General features: G+C 27.9%; 2 protein-coding genes across 26 annotated transcripts in view; one reads left to right on the top strand and one right to left on the bottom strand.

The window, feature by feature from the left end:
* The window catches only part of LOC124951187 (transcription factor 12), a 141,364-nt gene extending 134,294 nt beyond the window's left edge, over positions 1-7,070 (top strand). For 10 of the 24 annotated variants that reach the window (XM_047499091.1, XM_047499090.1, XM_047499089.1 and 7 more), the window contains 6 exons: positions 625-778; positions 1,336-1,425; positions 3,168-3,254; positions 3,638-3,783; positions 3,887-4,041; positions 4,115-7,070. In XM_047499091.1, the coding sequence (XP_047355047.1) occupies positions 625-778; positions 1,336-1,425; positions 3,168-3,254; positions 3,638-3,783; positions 3,887-4,041; positions 4,115-4,159 (677 nt within the window). In that variant the 3' untranslated portion in view covers positions 4,160-7,070. Of the gene's footprint in view, positions 1-624; positions 779-1,335; positions 1,426-2,349; positions 3,138-3,164; positions 3,255-3,637; positions 3,784-3,886; positions 4,042-4,114 lie in introns of those variants that run through there. The other 14 variants (XM_047499088.1, XM_047499087.1, XM_047499092.1 and 11 more) reach the window with 12 other exon arrangements.
* A 5,194-nt stretch (positions 7,071-12,264) lies between these two features.
* LOC124951189 (ATP-binding cassette sub-family G member 1-like) lies at positions 12,265-20,780 on the bottom strand. 2 transcript variants are annotated; one of them, XM_047499106.1, is made up of 2 exons: positions 20,626-20,780; positions 12,265-14,917 (listed from the first exon to the last, which is right to left on the bottom strand). In XM_047499106.1, exon 2 carries the CDS (start codon positions 14,394-14,396, stop codon positions 12,582-12,584), a length of 1,815 nt encoding a protein of 604 aa, XP_047355062.1. In that variant the 5' UTR covers positions 14,397-14,917; positions 20,626-20,780; the 3' UTR covers positions 12,265-12,581. The 2 variants fall into 2 exon arrangements, with proteins under 2 accessions (XP_047355062.1, XP_047355063.1); XM_047499107.1 differs by lacking the exon at positions 20,626-20,780 and adding an exon at positions 20,281-20,438.
* Between the last annotated feature and the right edge of the window lie 4,685 nt (positions 20,781-25,465).

The raw sequence follows: 25,465 nt of genomic DNA, 5'->3' as shown, positions 1-25,465 counted from the left end.
ATATATGAGTCATTTATTTGACAAATCGATTAACTCCATAAAAAAAAAGTGAAAAAATGTGATGAAATAATATAAATTGCTTTTTAAAATTCATTTTAAAATATAAATTCAAATAAACATTGTAGAATGTCTTGTTGCTATATTAGAATTGCATTATTGTAACGATTTACATTAGAGTACGGAGTTAATCAGATTGGGTTCTGTAATAAATTATTTTTTATTTGATAGTCAAAAAAAATTTTATCATTTAATGACATTGAATAATGGAAATTAGGGAAATTCATTGTAATTTATTGAAATCTTTTGAATATAAAAAGAAATTAGATGACTATCAAGTTCTTTGACACTTAAATTTAAAAAAATTCAAAAAGTGGAGTTAATTGATTTGACTTGTAAACAGCTTATATATAAGTAATAAAATGTTCATCTCTCTCTGTGTGTTGTGTGTGCGTATGTGTGTATTGATCACAATCAATCGAATAAGATATCTAATTATTGAAAATAGATAAGATATTTAAGAAGAAAATCCTGTATCTCTTTTATTCCGTTAATCATTTTTAAGCGTACAAATAACAATGTGTTGTTAATATGAAGATGCTAAATGACATTATCAATAATGAGCAGAATACATCTCTTTAGAAAAGAGAAAAGATCCGCCGGACAGTAGCGGCGGTGAAACAAAACCTTCGAGTAGTGAATTAGCAGCGGCCGGTGTAATTGGTACGGCGACGGTTAATTCGACGTCTCAAGGAAAAGGAACGAAGAGGTCGCGCAGGTAGTAAGTATCTTCTCGTAGCTTATTTCCTGGAATGAACAATTTTCCTTGTTTGCTTTTTTCACTTTTTTTTTTCTTCCTTTTTTTTTTTTTTTTTATCTCTTTTATTTTTTCATCCTGTCAAAGTCAGGTTTGAAAATAAAAAAGATATACAATGTATATACTTATATATATATTAGGTTGGGGAAAAAGAAATCCATTATTTTATTTTATTTCTTTTTTTTTTTTTTTTTTTTTTTTTTTTTTTTTTTTATTTGACCCAAATTGGATAATCCGAAACATATTTAATAAAGTCTTGAAGTTCACGCAAAAATAATGAATTTCTTTTTCCCTAACGTAATATATACATATGTATATATATATATATATATATATATATATATTTATATTATATGTATATATATATGTATATATATATTGTATCCTTTTTTCGTATATATTTCACAATATGTATCGCGAATACTCATGAATGTAAATATCTTTTAAGTATATACATATTTATCTCGCGTATCATTCAATGAACTTATTTGAACTAACATCTTGTGTCTTTAAAAAAACCGTTGTTCGAGTGCTGACGAAGATTGTGATGATCCTGGCACCAAAGCGGTGCGTGAAAAAGAACGTCGACAAGCCAACAACGTTCGTGAAAGGTTAGTGAACACACGCAGTATGCACACATTGTTGCATTCTTTTTTTTTCTTTTATGTATATATATGTATATGTATATAAATATATATACATATATACATGTATACATACATATATATATATTTATAAATTCCTCATTTTCCCTATCATTTTATATGTATTTTTCTACCTTTCCTTGGATTTGTTCAGGATAAGATTTTGTCTTAATTTTAAAATGATATTTCTAAAGTATATGACATGCACAAGAGATATTTCAGTGAAATTAAATATGCACAATATATGATGTTATAAACTATACGTGTTTGTATATATATATATATATATATATATATATATATATATATATTCATTTTTATCGTAAATGGAGAGTATTGTTGCAAAAATACTTATTTATATCTTCTTCTTTAAACTTGGCATGCATAAACTTTCGATTATTATTGAGACGTCCTTACGACTTTCCCATAATCCTTAAATCCGTTGCACTGCAAGGCCCGTATTCGAGCGTGAAAATTAAAATGTTGCTGGTTATCGTCAGAAATGATGGTAAAACGAGATAAGTTAAAGAAAAAAAAAAACAAAAATAATAATAATAATAGTAATAGTATTAATAATAATAATAATAATAATAATAATAATAATGATAATAATAATAATAATAGTAATAGTAATAATAATAACAATGAATTAGTTTAAAAAAAAAGAAGAAGAATGAGAATACATAAATAAAAAAAGGAAGAAAAAAAAATTCAATTTCTCGTGCGTATCTGCAAATCAGTTTCATTTTAATTCGATTGCGATTCGGTCCCTAGGCATGCTATATTACGTTAGAATATACAGCACTGTGATCTACATTAATTGAATATTGCATTGATTTCTCCATTTACGTAGATTTTATTTTTGTTTGTACATTTTTATTTTCACTCTAGATGCAGATCCAAGTGACATTATTTTTGTGTGGCATCATTTATCTTTAATTGACAATTAAGGTTAACTCGGTCATTTCGTTAAAGAAAAAAAGCGGGTGGGGTAAGAAGAAAACAGACCAATTTTTCGTTATACTAAATTCGAAATAAATAAAAAGAAAAGGAAATATTACTTTGTATTTGTTTATTTACTCATTGTACTTGAATTAATGGGGAAACATTATTTATGTTTGTACAGTATTGATGTTAGAATCGAACGTTTTTTGTTATTGTGCTTCATGGTGCGACACGTTAATACATTTTTGTCAAAGGTATAATTTAAAAATTTGATAAATAGAAAAATATCATGAATTCTGAATTTTCTAGGTAAACGACATCAAATAAGAGCTCAAGATTTTTTTATCCACAAACATCAGGAAATATTAATGTAAATTATATTATAATGCAAATATTCACCATCGATATGTTCGGTGCAAAGAATACGGGCCTTAGAAAGTGAAACCTACTTTTTTATTCATAACCACAATTCTCAGATTAAAAGCAGCTGCGTGTGTTCATTAATATGTCATCTTGAAATATATCATATATATATATATATATAAATATAATTTTACGAAAATTATCATAGTTTTGCTCGAACAACTGGTAATCATTATGTTTTTATTATAAGCTTTAACTATAAAAATTCATTTACTAGTTTCAATTGAAATTATGTTTTTCTGCTATCTTTGACGATGGTAGATTATTTTAATTAACTAGGTTAGGTTATAAAGTTATTTACATCAGGTGATTAATCAAGTATTGTTATTGCGTAACTGTTGTTCGAGCGCTGAGGATGAGGATGACGACCCTGATGTGAAAGCGCAAAGGGAGAAAGAGAGGCGACAAGCAAATAATGCTAGGGAAAGGTAAGCGCATACCAAAGATATGCACCGATGCATTTATGTGGTTAAATAATTCAGTGCTATGTGTGGCCCGTATTCTATGTATGTGTGACAACGATGCTCTGATTTTATTCTCAATTCTGTGAAAATTTTAAATGATATTTGTAATATATATATATATGTATAGAAAAGGTTTCATGAAAATAGATATTATTAAAGTAGAAACATAAGTTTTTCTACTTATATACATATGTAATATATAATATCATTTATATATTCAAATTTCTTTGTAATTGATAGAGAGTTGAACGATTGTGGATGGAAAGAATACTTTTAAAATTGTTGTGTCTTCTTACGCTGATCAAAAAGTACAAATTGCTAATGGATCAATATAAAATTTATTACAGGATACGTATTAGGGACATCAATGAAGCTTTAAAAGAACTTGGAAGAATGTGTATGACACATTTGAAAACGGACAAACCACAAACAAAACTTGGTATCCTTAATATGGCCGTAGAAGTTATCATGACGCTTGAACAGCAAGTTAGAGGTACAATTTTGTTCTTTATTTGTTATTTCTCTTTTTTTTCTTCTTTTTATAAAGAAATTATGTAATTTTAAGTTTTAATCAATGTCCTTTCATATATTCGCAGAACGAAACCTTAATCCAAAAGCAGCATGTCTAAAAAGAAGAGAGGAAGAAAAAGCAGAAGATGGACCAAAGTTACCTGGTCATCTGGCGGCACACATAACACATCCACATCCTCACCCTCATGCACATTCTCAACCACCTTTTCCCGCGATGCCTGTATGTATTGAATTACTATAATATTTCTTATTTATTAATTACGTGCAACATTATAAACGTATATATTTTTTAGGGTCCACCACCTTCCCTTCAGCACAATCCAACGCAGCCACAGTAGCAGCGGCTCTGCGGCGGTATCATCCTGTGTTAAGGGGTAGATACACCTTAAAATTGGCTAGTCTACAAATATGACTTGTATCCACTTATCAAAACTTTTTCCTATCCTTATGGGCTATTAAAGTATAAAAATATTCAATGGTATTATGTCGATTGAATGAAAAACTTCTCTTCCATGTCGTTCAGTATTTTAACAATGATGATCTATGATTTTACATAAAGGCTCATTTAGATTTCTTTTTACCTTTTTCTTTTTTATTATTATTATTATTATTATTATTATTATTATTATTATTATTTTTATTATTATAATTATTATAATTACTATCATTCTTCTTCTTATTATTATTATTAGTTTTAAAAATATTTTTTAAATGATGCTGTAAAACGTAGTGCCTATTATGCAAAAAATTGAATCATTATTACGAGTGTATGGAACATTCAATGAGACATATGTGATCTTTTGACATTTTTTTTTTTTTTTTTACGTCGGATAAGGAAAGGAAAAAGTATCGATTTGTAGAGATCCAAGCATAGAACAGGTAGTCTTAAGAAGCATCTACCCTTTTAAGGCGGCTTGAAATTATTTTTATAAATAGCAAGAAGACAAAGGAATATGGTTCCTCTCTTTCGAGATATAAAAGTTTGTAGTTAACGATCGAGATCTCACTAGCTCGATCTAAGCCCCGTTGTCGGTATATATTGACTCGCTTTTATGACCTAATATAAATCGAACTTACAGAGAATCGTGGAATTGATGGTGTTTAAAATTTATCGACTATACGGTGATCATTACAATTTTCAGTAATGTCACTTCGATAGATGATTTAAGACTTACGGAATGCGCCATTTTACATATTTTAATTGTAATGCTAAAAGTATCAATCGTTTTCTTTTATCGCTGAACGTTTCTTCAATCAAACTTTCAAAAGTAGATTTGTACAGAGATGATATTGAAAAAATTCTATGTAAAAAATAATTGAAACTTAACGATTTTGTTTTTATTGATAAGAACAAAAAGAAAAAAGTTCTCTTTTTTTTTTCTTTTTTTTTTTTTTTCTTTTTTTCTTTTTTTTCTTTTTTCTCTCCAAAGTAATATAACGGCACATACCGAAGTGAATACGATTATTGATAATCATAGTCAGTTATTTCTTGTTTCTTTGTTTGAAATTTTGCATAATAGAGATATTTTTATTTCCAAAGAAACTTGGAAAGAAACTTATCGGCATATCAATTGGAACTGTGATAAAATAGCAACAAATATTTAAGGAATGTGGACGTATTATGCAACAGGTATGATTAACTGAAACGTCAAAAAAGATACTTTACATTGCGTATGATTTTTTTTTTTTGTATTTAGAAACACTGCCGGAATTAAAGCCGAACGTAATTAAATGAAACGATTTGACGTTTTGGTTTCAATGCGTTCATTAGATGGCTCTAGTTCTGTTTATGTTCATGAATGTCGATAAAGTTGCGGACTGTGTCATGGAATCGTTCGAAGCAGAATTTGATTTTATCAATGATAAAATTGAAAACATAAAAGTCGCATGTTTTGTGAGAAGTACACTTAAGACATACTATATAGATGGAAACTTTTTACATTATCAGAAATCTAATTACTGAAAGATGATCATGGTAAATATACAGTCTTTGTAAATATGCCATAGTGTTTGACGATTCAACGCTTTAAGAAACGAGTTATGTTAAGGTAAGAAGAAACCAACAGTACATATGTATCCAACACTAATTAATTTTCATAACTTATTACTACATGCAATTACACATCCATGAAACTCTGTTATCAGTGATTATGTATGATTTTCATTTAATGATTCACTATTACATAGATTTCATTTTGAAATCGATCAAAAAATTTTTTTTTTTTTTTTTTAATTCCTTTTTTTATTTTTTTTTTTTTAAATTTTTTTGAAACTAAAGAATATGTGAATTATAAGTAATGATATTTTAACAAAAAATTTTTTGTCTGTGACATTAAGATTTTTTATACATTGACTATTACAGAAATTATTGAGAACAGAATTTATACAGAAAGGTATTTCTGAAAAAAAAAAAAAAAAAAAAAAAAATTAAAAACAAGTAGTTAAGAAATAAAGACAAATCGAGATCAATTTTAATATGGTTATAATCAGTGTTGGAGCATGTCAATTGGTATTAAATTGGCGTCTTCCGTTTATTCCACTGTTATTATGACTAGTATAAATGTATGTGAGCAAATTTGCTAATACATTATAAAATTAAAAAGTTTACAAAATTTTCGATACAATACTGACATTATCTTTGTTAATAGGAAACCATAATCAATTAGTTAAATACAACGCAGGTTTTCCTATCTCGTATTTAATGAAAGAATGTATGCAGTTTGTATTATAAATTATTTTATTAGATAAATTCTTTATTTCAAATCATTACACGGATCTGAGTGGATCGTAAATGAACCGAACCGAACCGAACCGAATCGAGTCGAATGAATGACGTTAAATTTTTCAAATGAAATGGGTATGCACAATTAATAATTCAAGGTTTATAAAGAAAAAAAAATTTTCCAACGAATCCAAAGGTCGAGACGTCGCATATTCAATTCATTTGATTCGACGAATGATGTATCATTGGACTCGATTATTTAGATCGAATGAAACAAACGATTTGCTCAGGTTTAATTAGGCATTTTATATAATGTTATTAATGTACGTATTGTAGCTCGTTTAATACCTTTAACTGCAGAGAAAGAAAGAGAGAGAGCTGTGTATATGTTCTTGTTACACTTATCTTCTGCAAATCGAAACTGCAAGGAAAATGGAAAAAAAGAAAAATGTTTTAATCCATGTATCATATATACTTAATCGTTTATATAGAACTTATTTGTAAAATATATCTTTTTCACAATGAAACACTCGCCGATGGTCGTTCAATAATGACAATTAAAAAGAGAAGTCGTATCATGGTAGATTGAAAGGTATTTTCTACCAATCCAAATATTCTACCTCTGTCTCGATAATTCTAACGAGATTTCGTTAGGAAAATACAAAGACAATATTAGAACTTTCAAACGATTACCTGTTAGAACCGATTGTTCAAATACGGAATGGCTTACGTTGTAAAAACGTATGATGCATTGTTTGCCAAAGTGTTGTACGATGTATAGCGTGGCGCTAATTTTGCATATCTATCGTGTAACCATACTATGCTTTCATGTGAGAAACATGTCTTTAATATACTTAAACGGGGCATCTTACGTAGATGGAGAGAACGAAACGTGTAAATAAAAAATATTCTTTTTATATATATATATATATATATATATATATATATATATATATGTATATATATGTATATATATATATATGTATATATATATATATATGTATATATATATATATATATGTATATATATATATATATATATATATATATATATATATATATAATTTCTTCGCAAACTAATATTTTATACCAATAATTATTATTAAACATAGCTGACACAAGCTGCATCCCACGAATTAGGAAAACAATAAATCGTTCGCGTTCCTTTGGCGAGATTATGCACTGGCCACTGTCCATAGATTTATTGGTATTATATGGAGATGAGTACAAGTTTGTAAAGTTCTATCTTATATATACGGTGTTTTTGCGTGAGAAACGTTGTCATGCTTTTGACAGATTTCTTTATTGAATCGATGAAGTTTATACTTGATATGTATAGATCTTCCTCGTGAAATAGAAAAGAAAAACATAATGTTTATTACGTACTTACATGCTATAATTGGCTACGATCGACGAGATGATAGAATCTGTAAAAATATTGTTAATACCTTTAACATTTTCTTTTATATTTATAATGACAAAAAATAAGAAAGGGCCTTAGGACCTTACATTCAAATTTATATAAAATAAGATTTATATCCTCTATTTTATTAGTCGAACTTATTGTCGAACGATACCGTTTCTTTCTTTTTTTCTTTTCTTTTCTCTTTTTGTTTTGTTTTTTTCCTCCCTTTGCTTTTTTTTTCTATTACATAACGAACGAATGCATAATTGAAAAATTATTTACAAAGTAAACGTGTTGAAAGGCTCACTGACATATATTCTGTATATTGAGAAACAGAAATTAATTATTTCCCATTAGAATTTTAAATAGTACGGGAATACAATTTATTCTTCGAGATAATGAAACTTCTTTTACTTGAATAGACGAGAATGTAATGAGAAATACGATATCTACGTTTGTTCAATCTCTCCGAGTGAAGAAGCATATCATTATAGTTTTTCGTTTGTACAATAAATGTAAAAAGTTTCAATCGAGTCGATAACAATCTTTATCATTATATCAAGTCTGTGTGCGGAGACGATTTCTTTGGGGGAGTAGGGAGAAGTGGTCGATTTATTAGAACTAATTTAACTGCTTCGATAATTATTATTATAAAATGAAGTGTTCTTTATCGATTTTAAGTCGAGATATAAAAGAAAAGAGTTGGAAGGAAAGTGGAACGAGAAGGAAAAGAAAGAAGCATGGGTGGGAGTGAGGGCACTTGGGAGTAGAAGGTGGGTGAGGGAAGGTATGGAAAAGAAAAAGAGTGCGCGCATAAAGAAATTTTTGCACCGTGTAATGAAGAACGAAAAAAAACTACGCTCTGCCAATTCCACGAGTTCAAAATGCGTTCAATATCGATGATTTTTATATATATATATATATATATATATATATATATATATATATATATATATATATGAATGTACCTTTTTTACTTTTCTCTCTTTAGTCCGAGGTAATTAATTAATATTTGTACGATGACCAAACTTATTTTGAGCCAGATTGAATCATACTTCACGAATTTAAAGTTGTATGTTTCGGAAAGTTGGAACATCGAATCGGAAAACGTTTATTTAGAAAGAAAGATGTGAGACGGTTCTTTTTTTTCCTTCTTCTCTCTTTTTTTTTTTTTTTCGTTCTTTTTCTTTTTTCTATGGATCATTCCACAGACGGCCTAATAACGATGAAAGAAATCGTTTAGCTTGGGAAACAAATGATCAATCCTCCTATCGGATTTCCGATCGCACGACGCTTCGTACTTATGTATATACATATACATACAAACATACACACGCACACAAACACGTCTATATATAAAATATATATATATATATATACATATATATATTTCCTTTTATAATATGGATTACCTTCTTCTGCGTAATCAAGTTAATGACGTGTATAACAATTCGTTAAATCAGAGATTTATTATTATTATTATTATTATTATTATTATTAATAAATATTATTATTATTATTATTATTATTTTTATTATTTTTATTATTATTATTATTATTATTATTATTATTATTATTATTATTATTATCCTAATAAGAACAGAACTTTCATCATCGATTAGAATTTATCATCAAAGAAGGTTTAAAATTAAACGTTTTACTCCGATCGAGAACAACTCGCACAACCTCGCTCCAGTTTTAATTGTTAATATTCATTTTTAAAAATTCGACGGGAACGTCATTAATTTCGTTGGAAATAACTTGGCTTTTCTGTTCAGCGATTTTCGCATGAATTGACAAATGCTAATATTAAGAATTAGAATTCAATGATGGTTAAATAATCATTGGCAACGCTAACTCACGCAATTACGTGAGGGTCTATGCGTAATCGGACGATGAAATGCATAAAAGAATGAAGTCAATGTTTGCGTGATATCGACTGATAAAACCATTGGTTAAGCGAAATCATCCAACGTACATATACGTGACAGCGGCCGTCAAAGTGTTAACATGCACCGGTTGCCATTGGTTGAGCGTTATGATGAAACAAAAAGAAAAAGAAAAAAAGAGAAAAAAATGATGAAGAAAAATAATTAATTTATCTCGGACAAAGAAGGTGGATAAAGATATGCCTATAAATTGCGAGGTGGAGAAAAAGAAACAGAGAGAGAGGAGAGAGAGAGAGATAGAAAGAGACAGAAAGTTAATAAATTGTACATTGTGCGAGCTAAAAGAGAAATAGAGAAACGAACAAAGGATAAGACGACATAAACACAAGTACACAATATACATACATAAATACATACATACACAAACGTACTACACGTAAGTACATCAAGGGAAGTTCACGTGCGATACACTTATGCTCGCGAAAGGTAATCGTGTAAGATAATAACGACAATAAATAGCTCGTAAGCCAATGTAAGCTAGGCACCTGTCGATAGTCTTAATTAGATAGTCAAAGTGAAGGAATACGAGGCTTGAGAGTATGCGCATTCGCTCGAAATTTTAATGAATGAAACGACGAATTTAAATCCTTTTTCTTTTTAAATCGAGATGATCTTAAATATTTATATTTTATTTGTTAATTCGTTAAATATCGAAAAAAAAAAAACATAAATCATCTTCGTCGTCGACGAATTATTAAAGGAATGAAAAAGAAAAAAAAAATAATGGAAGGATAATTATTAAGAAATAAAACGAACGAGCTTTGCCGCGATCGAAAAAGAATTCGTCGATTATTTTTTTTCCAAGGGTTTCTTTTTCTTTCTCTTTTTTTAGGTCTCTTTTTTCCAAGGGGTTCTTTTTTTTCTCTTTTTTTAGATCTTTTTTTTTTTCTTTTTTTCCGTTTTTGTCTTTTTTATCCTTACTCTCCATTCGTAATTGGTCAAATAGATGATAGGGAACGAGACGAAAGAGAGAGAGAGAGAGAGAGAGAACGATCGATCGATCGATGTGAGCTAAGAAAGTCGTGAGACACCAATTTTCCTTTGCGAACAGAACGATTATCGATGGATACAATATTGTATAATTATGATAGATATATAAGCTTATTGTATGATATGTAATTAAATTTGCACGTAAGTGATAAAACGTAGTCAGCTCGTGTGAATGGTCGTTAGGGATATTGAATCGACCTCCTCCATGACGTATGCGTATGCGTCTGCAAAGAGGAATATGCGATTATTATTGATAATTAACGAATCACGAGAGGAAAGAGAAAGAGAGAGAGAGAGAGAGAGAGAGAGAGAGAGAAAACAAAACAAATATTATACATATTATTTGAAAGGATGAGCGTTAGCGAGAAAGAGTGAGAGTGAGAAAAGTGTACCCGATTGAGAAAGAAACAAAGAAAGAAAGAGAGAAAGAAAGAAAGAAAGAAAGAAAAAAAATGTATAATTATCGCTAGTAATATTATTATCTCTAATAACATAATAAATGTGCCATCTTTTCCATAATCATTAGCGTTAAATGACTTTTTTCGATTACTCCGCGACCACCCCATATATATTAACCTTCTTTCTCAAAGACGAAAATTTACAGTTTCATGTAATATACGTGTACAACATTTAACACTTGCGTACAGCGATCTTTTTTCTTTACTTTTTTCTTTTTTTTTTTTTTTCTTTCTCATTCGTAAGTTTTCAGTTATATATTTGTTATAATATTCTCAGTATTAGATAATATTAACGCCGACACGAGATTATTCCATTTTTATTAATCGTTTTCTTTTCTCTCGCAATACGCATATCTCGTTTTAAGTTTTTCGTTACACGTCATTCTTTATAAGCACTATTATATAAATAGTATATTATAGGATAGTTGTAACGTAAGCTTTTATATTATCAAAGGAAAGGATACAATGTGATCATATCCGCATATTGATCGAACGTTTTTCGAATCCTTAAGTTGTCGATAATTTTTCGAAAAGAGGACACTAAGGAGGAATGATTCTTTGTTTAATCGTCTGATTATACCTTCTCAGCTTAAATATACTTTTATGTTGCAAGGTATTTAAGAAGAAAAAAAATGAAAAAAGAAAACAAAAAATAAGAAACGAAATGTATACAACGACCAAATATGAAATTCGTTTTTAATTCATCGTATCCATATTTATAATGTAATCATTGGTTTAAGTGTTTTACATTGATCGTACACTTTCTTTTTCTTTCTATTTTTATTTCTTTCTCATTTTTTTTTTTTTATTCTTCTCTCTTAAAATAGATGAGAAGGAAATATGAAGTATTGAAGAGCTTATGGATAATTAATTTTTTTTCTATCCTTTTTGGTTCTTATAAATATTGAAAATACGCGGGTATAATTTATCGACATAATGTCAATTTTATTATTAACAATTAATCATACAAAGTGTTGTTATAACATTTTACAGCGTACTTAGTTTCATTGATAACTATCGTAGATTTAATATTATAATGATATTCACAAATGGATATGTTTTATTTTAGTAAATCGTCTCGAACGATATGTGAGAGTCAATTCGGTTGCACATCGAGATAATCCAAAATGTGCAAGTAATATCATATCATAATATCCAAAATGTGTAAAATATAATTTTGAAAAAAAAAGAAGAAAAAAAAGACATTTTATTGTTTAGACTGACAAATTATTTGTTTTAAATTACCAATAAATTTCGTTTCAACGTGTAATAAGCGATGATACGGTAAAAAATAAAATTGATAATTAGAATGATAACGTCCAACCAATATTTAGTATTGGTCATTCCCATTTCTACAAGTATCGTTTGAGGTATACGGAAATGACAATATGTAAAATCGGGACAATTAAGATTCTCACGATTGAATCCGTATAACGATTGTATCGAACCCTCTAGAGCGTATCTCATGTAATTCAAGTAGCTAAAGTAATAGAGATATTGTGGCATATGATTGAAAAAAATGAAGAAACCCGCGAATATTATGAACATTGAAAAGATGACGACACTTATAAAGGTACCGTTCACGGGATTGAGTATAGTACCAATAACAAGTCCGAAGCTGTCAGCGATGTGCATTGTTAGGGTAAAAATACCAAAGAACATGAGAAATCTATTCCAATCGAGTGGTTGACTACTGAGAAAATATGAAATGGAACAATAAATGAAAGACAATAATATTTGAAGAGGTATATTAGCTATTAGCAAAGCGATATAATAAGTTCTTAGTTGATACCAATTATTAAATCGTTCTTTTTTCAGTATCGCTATCTCCAATGGGAATTTCAATACGGCCGGCATCATGCTGGTGTAACAAAGATAAATTAAACTGATCATAATGAAACTAATATTGCTGATGGTTTTGTTACTATCGTTACCGGAATTTTCAAAAAATAAACCGAGAAAGAGACCTACGGAAAAGTGAATTAATATCTTGAGGTAACTTAATGTCCAATCCCTGTAGAATTGTATGAAGCAGCGATTGAGTAAAATCCAAAATCTCGTAAATTCGGAGGGTGTGTTTATAAGAATGGCTGTTTTCTCATCTTCATTGTAATTTTTAACGCTATTGTTATCGATTATCGATTGATTTGTCGATGTTTTTGATCGCCAAACTGTTTTGTTACTCTCGATCGCTGCTACGAGCTGATCGTTGAAATTTCCGTATTCTTTGCTAACGATCTCCAACATATAATCCGCTGGATTATGATATTTTGGACAGTATAGACCTAAATCGGCAAAATAATTGATTGTATTTTTAGCCGCTCCCTCGTACATGCAACGTCCATCAGCTAACAAATAAACATGATCGAACATTTTGTAAATAGCAGCGCTAGGCTGATGGATTGTGCAAATTATCGTTTTACCGCCTCTCGCTAACTTTTGAAGCATTGTCACGCATTGAAGAGAGGAAGAGGAATCCAAACCGGTTGTAGGCTCATCTAAAAACATCACAGGAGGATTATCGATAAGTTCCAACGCGATGCTTAATCTCTTTTTTTGTCCACCGCTTAATTTATTTGTACGTGTGTTTTTGGTCTGTATCAAATCCAAGGTATCTAAAATATCGTCGATCAGAATCTGTTTAGCTTTTTTATTCAGACTATTACCCAACTTTAAATTGGCCGATATCATCATTGCTTCGTTCACTGTCAAAAAATTAGGAAGCTGATCTTCTTGTAGTATGTAACAGGAATGTTTTTTATACTCGTTCCAGGACTCCTTATTTCCTTTATTATTGAGATAATTTATATTGCCTTTCAGGCTCTTATCTCGTTTAAATCCTGTCAATATATTCAACAATGTCGACTTGCCAGCTCCTGATGGACCCATGATAGCTGTCATGTTACCCGACTTGAATAAACCATTGATACCTTTGAGAATTTGCTTTTTTAAACCGTAAAATCCATCTTGAACTTCGTATACCACATCGACAAACTGGATGTCTATCGATTTTGATTTCGACAGATTCAACAACACTGAACGATTATACATTTTTAAACGCCCGTTTTCTCCTTTCTTTCTTTGCTTTTTCTTCTCTGTTCTTCCTTCGATTATTTAATAAAGTGTGTTACACTCATTGATTTTTTAGGTGTAAACGTTAATTTTTTTTTTTTTTTAAGATTTATTAAAGAATATCTTTTTTACTTTGATTTTCTTGCATTTTATATATTTTGCTTCGAAGTGAATAGATACATTTATTTATATTGTTTCTTGTGACGTGTTATAATTTATGTATCAGTGAATAAAATGTCAATTACATTTGCAATTCAATTACATTGAATTAATGATTATCAATGCCTCTTACTAAATATATTTATTTTTTTTTTTATCATTAACCTTGGTGTTTTATATTTTCCTTATACTTCTTTTTTATTTTTTCTTTACATTGACTTAATCAAATATTTGATCACTTTTATTTCTCTTATAATTTACGTTCTTTCTAATCCTTATTCAACCGAATGTCGTTTGTTTTTTTGTTTAAATTTCACATTCTCATTCTGTCTGTCGATCACCTGCAAAACATGGTATTATTAATTCTAGGGAATCATAAACAATCGAAAAAAAGAAAAATTAAAAATAATAAATTAAAAATTATTTCTATGATAGACAATTATTAATATAAAAAAGAAAAGAAAAAGATAGTTGCGTAACGATTAATATTAGATTTGAGCTAAGAAAAAATAAAAATTTGTATCTATCTATTTATTCATTTATATGAATTTGCATGTGATTGCAATGAAAAAATATAATATTAGAAAGTGTACAATTATTGAAATATTTATCGAAAAGTTTAAATCGACTGTTTCGATTCACCACGAGGACATTTACATATGTGGAGCATACTTTCGCTGTACGTCACATCGATTATATCTATAATTTTCATGTGTAAGTACATATATAGGCATGTGTCTATTTACATATACATACATACAATCTAACAGAAACCTAGAAATTTTGTAATAGTCTTGATATTACAAACGTGTATTATGATTTCGCTAGTGTTGAATTTACTAGCGAGGTTATCAAAGAAAAAAATATTGTAATTATTACATTTGCACGGTTAATCGTTATTTTAATTAAGTTCAGACTGGTTTTATTATGACATTTTATTATTAATTGCAATGTCTGTATACTATTTGCATTAAAGAGATTGCTTTTTTATCGTTAGAAGCAAAAAAAATCGTTTGTTATTTTAATCGGTTTTTTTAATCGATATTTATATGACGTATGAAGTATTTATTATTCGAAATATTTTTTTTAGAATATGTATGAAGTATCAAATTTTCAAATTAATCAATATTTTTGATTATCAATAGATTTTCATTCTGTTTCATCCTTTTTTCAGTCTCATCCTACGTTACGAAAGAAATTATTTTTAGTTTGCAATGTCCCTGAATTGAATTCCTTCAAAAGAATGAGTAGAAAATTTTCATTATATTATAAAAATAATTAATTATATTAATGATTAATTATATTCATAATATTTAAAAATTAATACAATTTTAAGTATCTATTATGATAAATTTAAAAATAAATAATGCCGATATTTTTATTATTTAATATTTAAATAAGCAACACTGTATTTAGATGATATTTGTTAATGGAAAATTGCAGCATTACTTATAAAATAATATATTCATAAGATATTTGTTTATAAAAATATGTTTGTTTTCCGCAATGGGATAAAAAATAAATAAATAAATAAACGTAACGAAAAATAATTTCATTGATTGTTTAATCCTCATGAATCTATCTTCGATTTCTTTGATAAGAAATTATGAATAATCAAAATAGTAATGTAATTTGTTGTCGATGATCGTGTTTTACAATTCTGAAAGTAAAACGCGGAAGCTGGTATATAATAGAACATAACTGCTTGTTAGAATTCATTGTTTTCATCATTTTCATTATCTTTATAAGTACGTCTAGTGATTAAATAAAAACTGTTATGAGGGTCGTCGCACGGATAATATATGTATATATAAACTATATATTATTATTAGTCTTCAATTTCGCATTAATCTTTTTGCTAGATAAATTAAAAATTTTGTTAGATAAATTTTAACGTATTTATCTATTTATTTTACGATTCGCGGAATCGTAGCGTTCTTGTGATTATCAAAACGTCATAGTTTCCTACTTTTTCATATAATTTTTTCTTTCCTTCTTTATCATCACGTACTGCTTACATCGCGTACTGCTCACATCACTGACGTTCCTTATCACATTAATAAGATTAATAATTCATGTTATAATACTATTTAACCATACAATTTTTCTGATCAAAATGTTTTATTTTTCAAAATATAGGACCATTTTAATAAGAAAATTCATTGATTTAATTTCTTTTGTTTTTCTTTTTTTTCAATCTTTATCAGATTTTAATACGATGAATATAATTCGTATTATCAACTTCTCGTTGTTAAATAAATTTTTTTCCATAATTTTTAGATCATTACTACTGAATAAATAAATTTTTTAAATAAATTTACTTTCATAATTTTTAGTTATATAAATTTTATTTAAATAAATTTTTTTTCATAATTTTTAGATCATTGCTACTGAATAATAAATAAATTACATTTTTAAAAGTCATATATTAATGTAATACATTAATTATTAAATATATGACTTTTATATCATATCTTTAATAATATATTTTATAATATTTTCTTGTTTGTATATATTTTTATGATCAAATTTAAAAAGAGACACACAAAAAAAAAGAAAAAACAAAAAAGTGTTTATGCGTTTTTCTAATTTTTCTATTTTTTCATTGATGGAATTAATTTGGTTTTTGTGCAGGGCACATATTTTGCAATATATTCAATTTTTTTAAGATTAGGACAATTTTTATTCCTTCAATGTCAGTCATATCAGGCATTAACAATATATATTTTGATATATCTTTTTTATTAATCATATATTGTTGTGATTTAATGAAACTTCATTTTCGAATTTTTCTACACGATTATAATTCCAAAAGAAGGATTCAAAGGAATTCTTGGAAAACAAAAAAAAAAAAAACTCGTAAAACTAGTTTCTGATCCAACTATTTCTTTTTTTTAACAGAACCGATTCAAGTTCAAAATTTCAAAAGAAGCTCAAAATTTCGTTTCAGTATCATTTATAACTTCAACAATTTAATTTATATCATATTTAGTTTAGTATATCATTAATATGTATAGTTATAATAATTGTGGGAAATAACATTTAACATATATTTTTATTTTTTATATATAAGGTCTAATAAAATTATTCAAGTGGTTTAATTTGTCACATCAAAATAAATTTGCAACAAAACTGATACTTGAAATTGTGTTTATAAAATGTACACGTAATGATACAGAATTAATTTGAACGATTATAAATATTGTTTAATATATTAACAGAAACCTTTAAAATATATAAAATTTTAAAACCTATAAAATATTTTATGATATTAATAATTTTATTGCTATCAATATTTTATTGATAGCAAACATTTTATTGATATTAATAATCCTTTTTTATGTAATGATACATTTCGAAAAATTTTTGTTCTTTACATTCCAATGTAATTTAACTAAGGAAATCTTATTTTGCTCACATTACAATTATTTATTTTGAGGTTTTAGAAAATCTGTAAAAAACAATACTAATAAATCAATTTTGTTTCTTCTTAATGAATCTCGTTACAAAAAAGATAAAATCTATGAAATTTTTTGAATAAGTTCCTCTATAATATTTATTTGAAAAAAAATATATTTAATGAACTAACACGTCATAGTTCTAATTCTCTGTTTCTTAGAATTTTTAATTGTATGATATTTCTCTGAACTATGCTTGAAACTTTGACATAATACTAACAAACGACGTGATTTGCAAATGTCTTACATTTTTATGTTGATCAACAATTACCATGAAAAGCAAGTCATCCCAGAGCAACTGATTCAAAGTTATTATTATTGTTATCGTATATCAAATGTTATTTTATACGCGTTCCTCATGTGCTCAAGGACTAGAATGAAAAATAAAAGATTTGCTATTTTATACGGGAAAAGAAATTCTTAAATGTCACGGTGTTTCGAAGTTTCTTAAAAACAATAAAAAGAAAAAAACTTTTCAACGTAAACGACGTAAAGCAAACTTTTGTTTTACTAGTTCGTTAATTTTATCATTAAAAGTTCGAAAAAACTTGAATAATGATCATTAAAGCGTAAAACATTTTTGAAAAATGATAACTTCATCATGCTTGTAAAGAAATTTGATTGCAAAACAATAATTTGTAGTTAATGAAGATCACCGGTATTTTTTTATATTTGTTCTCTCTATGTTTGAAACATGAAACATTTAATTGTTTTAACCTTGAACTTCAAAGAGTTCTTCAAGAACTTGTTCGACTTGATCTTCCAGTTAACCTTGAGAATCGGTATTGAAACTGAATATGGAAGAGAGAAAGGAATTGCTTCCCTGAGACAAAAAAAAATATATATGTGAATTAAGATAAATATTTTTTAGAAGGTAAATTTGATATTTTATCATTGATATCATTAATCGCAATTTGACCTTAACCTGAATTAAAGTCAGTTGTAAAAAGTGAAAGAAAGAAAAGAAAGGAGAAGAAAAAAGAAGAAAAAAAAAACAAATTTTACGACCTTGTCTTCATTAAAGAACGAATTTAAAAGAGAAAGTGAAAAATGGTCACCACCATTGGTTGGTCACAAATCATTGGATTTAGTTTATTGGAAAAAAACAGAACGCTGTTTTAATAGTTCGTTGTGTTTTATTTCGAAGGAAATTTAAATTTATCTTGTAGATAAAATATTTTTAAGTGGTAAAGTATTTAATAACATATTTAAGGATGATTTGAATAAAAAGAAAATAAGGCATATTAATTTGATATTATTCTTAACGTTAACAATTTTCTCATTTATATTTTCTTTTTTCCTTTTTTCATTCATATTCAAATATAAAATGATAATTAATAATAATTAATTAATGATAATTATTGAGTCATTGGAGTTAATAGTAGTTTATAACGAAAAAAAAAATTACTTTAGAATATTTTGAACATTCGAAAATCAATATATATTAAAGTTATCTATTTTTCTATAATATTATTGATATATTTTTCAAAAATTATATTCGATTTCATCAATTTATAATATTTCATTGATGAAATTAATACCTTGAAAAAATGTATTAAATATACTTTCCTTATTGTAGAAACTGTATCTTTTCATTCACTGATGAGTATAATATCAAAATAATAACTCATGACTTTGTATATATCATGAAAAATTCTTTATCAAAGACTTTAATATTGAACTTATTTTAATATTAAATAGTTCAATGTTAAATAATTTGTTATGTAACGAGATTAATTTTAATGATGAAATGAGAGGATTATTTTAACAAAAAAAAAAAAGAAAAAAAGAAAAAAAGGAGAAGAAATTAAATAAATATTTTGTATCAATCGATGAAATCTTAAATTTTTGTTACAATCGAAAGTTATATTATATATTATTCAATACTTTAATAAATAAATAATAAGAATTTAATAAATATATAAGAAATTAATTAAATGATGTATAGAATTAGATGATGTAAAGAAACATCACAAAGATGTAAATATATCAGATGTATTATTGACATTGTAGTTTGATGTCAATAGCAGCAAGTACATATATATACACACACATAGAAGTTAATTAATACCTTAAGGACATGTTTATTACTTTTTCAGTTAAATTAATGTTTTTTGAAATTATTGGAAAAAAGTTGATTATTGCAATTAAAGTTGAAGTTGACCTTCAAATCTCTTACACGTCTCATTTATAAAAAAGTTATGTATAACATATATCTTTTTTGATACCATATAATTTTTACTTACTTGAGAAAAACTATTCGAGAGTATACGTTAGTTTCTTTCCTTTGTTAATACACACAAGAGTACAGGGAAAAAAGAATAGAGAGAAAAAAGAGAAACAATGAAATAAATAAAAAGCAATAAATATGTATGAACATATATGTATAGAGAGAGAAAGAGAGACAAAGAGAGACAAAGAGAGATAAAGAAAAAGAGAAATAAAGCGAAAGAAAGAGAGAGAGAGAAAAAGAAAAAGAAAGAGAAAGAGAAAGAAAGAGGAAGAAAGAGAAAGAGAGAGGAGGGGAGAAAGAATTAACTAAACTTAAATTCAATAATTGCCACTACAAAAGATGAATGTCGATCACTCACGAGCGCGATAGAGATTCCTTGAGAATCAAGTGTATACTCGCCCGGTTCTCGGCGAAGACAAGCAAGCGAATGTCTGCGTACATTCGACGAACTCTGCTTCTTCCTGTGAAAAATCGGACGAAAGACACGACCGTTCGCGAGTATTTACGAACAAGCTAGCTCCCAGTCGACGAAGTCTTTTACGTATTCATTGGCATTTTCCTTCTATCTTTATTACGACTCTACGCCAATTTAATTTCCGAAAAACGTGTTCAAGAAAATATATCTTTTCATATTTCATTCCGTTTTGTTCTCTTACTTTCGTTTGTTATATTTAATTAATTACAGGAAGAAGAGAAAGGGAGAAGAGAGGGAGAGAGAGAGAGAAAGAGAGAGTAAATTTTTAATGAAGTATCTTTTTTCTTAAACTTTTTAATATCTTAGAGACGACACATCCGATTTTTTATTTTTAATATAATTTAAAAACATTCAACGACATTTTCATTTTATTTATGGAAAACAATTCTTTTTTTTTTTTTATTTCTTTCACGTATAACTATATAAATTTCGCAAGGAAATAAAATAAAATACGTAAGAATATATTAAATTTTAATAGAAATATTTTAATTTTAATACAAAAATTGTATATGTTTTTCAAGATATATTTCAACTTATAAAAGCTAATCGAAAAATTTATAAGATATTATAAAAGTTAAATATTAAAATGTGCATTTATTTCATATCTTATATCGATAAAAAATCATATTAGATCAAATCACGCATAGGAATATTTATTATATATATTCCTTAGCGCAATCTGTTTATTTTATTAGTATATATTTATGTATATATTTTTTTTATATGTTTCGCAATCGTTATACGACAAACGATAGATTACTATACAAAAGATAAAAAATATTCTGAAAAAATGTCTTAGTGATAATCATTTGATGTATCTTATTAATTGATATGGTATTTCTAAAATACCACATCAACTAATCATACAGAATTCTTTCTTTCCTTCTTATCCATCGTATTACCTATCTTTATCGATAAGCAACAATAATTTCATTTCTCGATGTCGATCTTGATCGAACAATTTCCGTCCTAAGAACGGAACACATTGAACCTTTAACCCATATATGTATATCTTAGGATGTTCATATCATATGAAAGCAGTTACTACACGAAATTTGTTCGACATGAATAATTCGTACACACGAATTTTAATTTAATTTAAATTGTGTTAAACGATTACGAATTCTGACTTATTTGTATATGACTTATTTAATTCGAAATAAGAATTTTTATGTGATTAAGGATGATCGATTTATATTTATTTTTATAATCTATTCGTAAGATATTTTACCGATAAAACTTAAAAGGTCATAAACTTATTTACTTATCTTCGTTCGTAGCGATAATAAAAGAAATATAACTTACATTTATAATTCATCTTTAATTCGATTTAAAATATTAACAAACAGAAAGAAATGAAATCTTCAGAAGAATATCAATGCCATCCAAAAATAAATAAAATGTATTTATTAGTTTTAATAAATTATTTATGATCTCGAGCCGGCTATGTTAGTAAACATGTAGTAAACATGTAGATTTATCTATTGTCTATTTATGGCATCAATTTCAATCGTCTCACAGCTCTTTCAAAATACGTTTCGTTGGTAACAAAACCTCTTTTAAAATCTTTTTCTACACCGTTCAATATGGATAGCTAAAAAAAGCATTTGCGGCATGTTATGTTTCGTTGCTTTAAAAAGGTAGTAATGCAAAGGACACTATAGACGAGATTTGCACCGTTTATGGGAATGGTACTACGACTATTAGAATCGTCCACAATTGGTTTAAGAAATTTAGAGCTGACAATTTTGATTTGAAAGATGAAGACCGCAGCGGTTGCCCAGCAACGACGAATACGGACCTTATCAAGATTATGCTCGCTGAAAATTCGCGATATAGTGTGCGCGAGATAGGTGGATGCCACTAACATTCCCAAGACAAGATTACATAATCATTTAATCAAGATGGGATATGTGAATCGGTATGAAGTTTGGATTCCACGCCAATTGATGGAGCTTGTAAATCGCGTCTCTACGTGCGATTTGCTTCTTCAGCAGCATGAAAAAAATCTTTTTTTGAAGAGGCTTGTCACTGAAGACGAGATTTGGATTTTGTATCAAAATGTGAATCGAAAACGCACTTGGTCTAAGGAAAATCGACCTTCAACTGTTACGAAGCCAGGACTTCATCCGAAGAAAGTTCTTTTGTGCATTTCGTGGGACTGGAAAGGTGTAGTGTATTACGAGATCTTTCCACAAGGTAAAACTATCAATTCTGCAAAATATTGCAATCAACTTGATAAATTGAAAGCCGCCATAGCCGAAAAATGGCCAGAATTGGTGAACTAACGAGATGTCATTTTTCATCACGACAACACAAGACCGCATGTTGCGTTGGCCGTAAGTCAAAAACTTTTATAGTTTGATTGGAACATTCTACCTCATCCTCTGTATTCCCCAGACTTTGCCCCATCCGATTATTACTTGTTTCTCTCGTTAAAAAATTCTCTCCGTGATAAATGTCACAAATCTGAAAGCGAAATAAAAACGTACCTCGATGAATATTTTGTAAGTAAGTCTCAACAATTTTAAAAAGAGGATATAATGAGGCTTCCTGAGAGATGGAAGAAGATAATAGAGCAGAACGGTTCATGTATAACACAGTAAATCAACCTTGAACAACAAATACCGTCTATTGATTTCGCATAAAAAAAAAAAGAAAAAAACTTATGGGGCACCCTAATATAAGATTATATTATTACTTTATCCTTTATTTATTATATCACTTTAATATTACTAAAGAATATATGCATATATTCAGAGTTAGATTTTATACGTGGATCATGGAATTAAATATTATTATTTTTCATGGATTTAATAAGTTATCAACATAAATGAAAACATTTATTTTTCTTCTTATTATTTATTCATTTTCTTTTTTATTACATAACGTAACGATACAAGAAAGAATATTCCAGAAAGGTCGTTCATATGTCCTACTTCGATATTATCAGTATAATTTATTATTGATTCCATATATTCTTTTTTCGTTTTTCCAATACAGCAGATAATAAGAAAGATATGTCTAATAACTAGATTAAATATGTATAATAATCAGAAGAAATCGATAATAAGTGGTTAACCGTGAAGTCTTTGTATATACGTTTCCTCTTGTTAGTCAGATTGTCTATAATGTTTGTTATAATTATATGTTGCTGCATATATGCCTGTGATACTGTATATTTTCTTCAGATAATTTGAATGTCACAGTTCTATATCACATATCTATATTCTATTCTATTACGTTTAAATATTTTATCTTTTTTCTTTTTTTTGTTTTCCATTTTTGATATGTTTAACATAATTTTTATGATGTTAATAGATCATTATTTAATATTTTTTCATATTGGAAAATAAACTGCCCTCTTTAATCATTTCGATTTTTTTATATTTATTTTTGTTATAATATAAAAAAAATGTATTTATAATATAAAAATAATATATGTATATGTGTGTATTAGTGTGTTGTGTGTGTGTGCGTGTATGTGTATATGGGTGGTCTGAAAAGATACTGACCTAAAAAAATACAAGACATTTTTTCTTCAAATTTATTTTTATTTTTCTACATAGTCTCCTTGTAAGTCTATACACTTTTTCCAACAATGTTCCTATCTCTTTAACCTGTTCAAATAGTATTCGTCGTTTTTTTCTACAAAATAATTATTTACAAAGATGATAGGCTCCTCATTTTACGAAAATCTCTGTTCTCCAAGCACAACTTTTAGCTTAGGGAACAAAAAAAATTCGCTTGGAACTAGATTTGGTGAGTAAGGAAGATGCTCAAGCATCTTCAACCGTAATTTGTGGATTTTCGCCATGGGAAACGCTGAGGTGTGAGACGGCACATTGTCTTGGTGAAATAACATTTTTTTTTTCTGCAAATATGGCCGTTTTCCCTCAATTTCTGCCTTCAGTTTGTCAAGTAATGATGCGTACTATGCTCCTGTAATAGTTTTACCTTTTTGAAGATAATTGATTAATATAACTTCATGACTATCCCAAAAAACAGTTGCCATCACTTTCCCAACTGAAAAAACAATTTTAGCTTTTTCTTTTTGCCGATTTTTCCTTCGCAGTCCATTGTTTTGACTATATATTTATTTCTGGGGTATAATGGTGTATCCAAGTTTCATTTACAGTAATTAATCGGCGCCAAAACTCTAATTTATTGCGCCTAAACTACGCCAACAGAGAGTTGGAAATATTCATTCGAACACGTTTTTGGTCTAACGTGAGCAAACGCGATACCCGATAGCTTTCTCATGTCTAAATCTTGATTCAATATGTGACAAACATGTTTTTTGGACATATTCATAGCTTCTGCTATCTCTCTCACTTTAATTTGTCTAGCATCATTTGGTAAACTTGAGCGATGTTATTGTCAGTGGTTGCAGTTTTTGGATGTCCTGAACGTTCATTCCAAGCTGGTACGGTCACGTTTAAATTCAGCTACCCAAAATTTCACTGTGGTAAATGATGATGCAAAGTCTCCGTACACAGCATTTAATTCGTCTTTCAAAAACAAATATTTAATGATAGTTCGGTACTCGATTTTTTCCATTTTCACAAATACACTCACATCGACTCACTCAACGATTATCAAACAACTGCACATCCAAAATAGCTGAAATTTTGGTGTATATCTTTCAAAAGATGCGCAAACACACTCCCTAGCTTTTGTTGACGAGTGCTGTCATCTTCATATTAAGGTCGGAAACTTTTTA

This window comes from Vespa velutina, chromosome 8, assembly GCF_912470025.1.
Source record: "Vespa velutina chromosome 8, iVesVel2.1, whole genome shotgun sequence".
Lineage (NCBI taxonomy): Eukaryota > Metazoa > Arthropoda > Insecta > Hymenoptera > Vespidae > Vespa > Vespa velutina.
Note: the sequence above shows the minus strand (reverse complement) of the source record. Positions and strands in the feature narration are given on the sequence as shown.

Bases quoted from the DNA above. Each gene is read 5' to 3' on its own strand.
- LOC124951189 (XM_047499106.1), bottom strand. From the start codon at position 14,396: ATGTATAATCGTTCAGTGTTGTTGAATCTGTCGAAATCAAAATCGATA.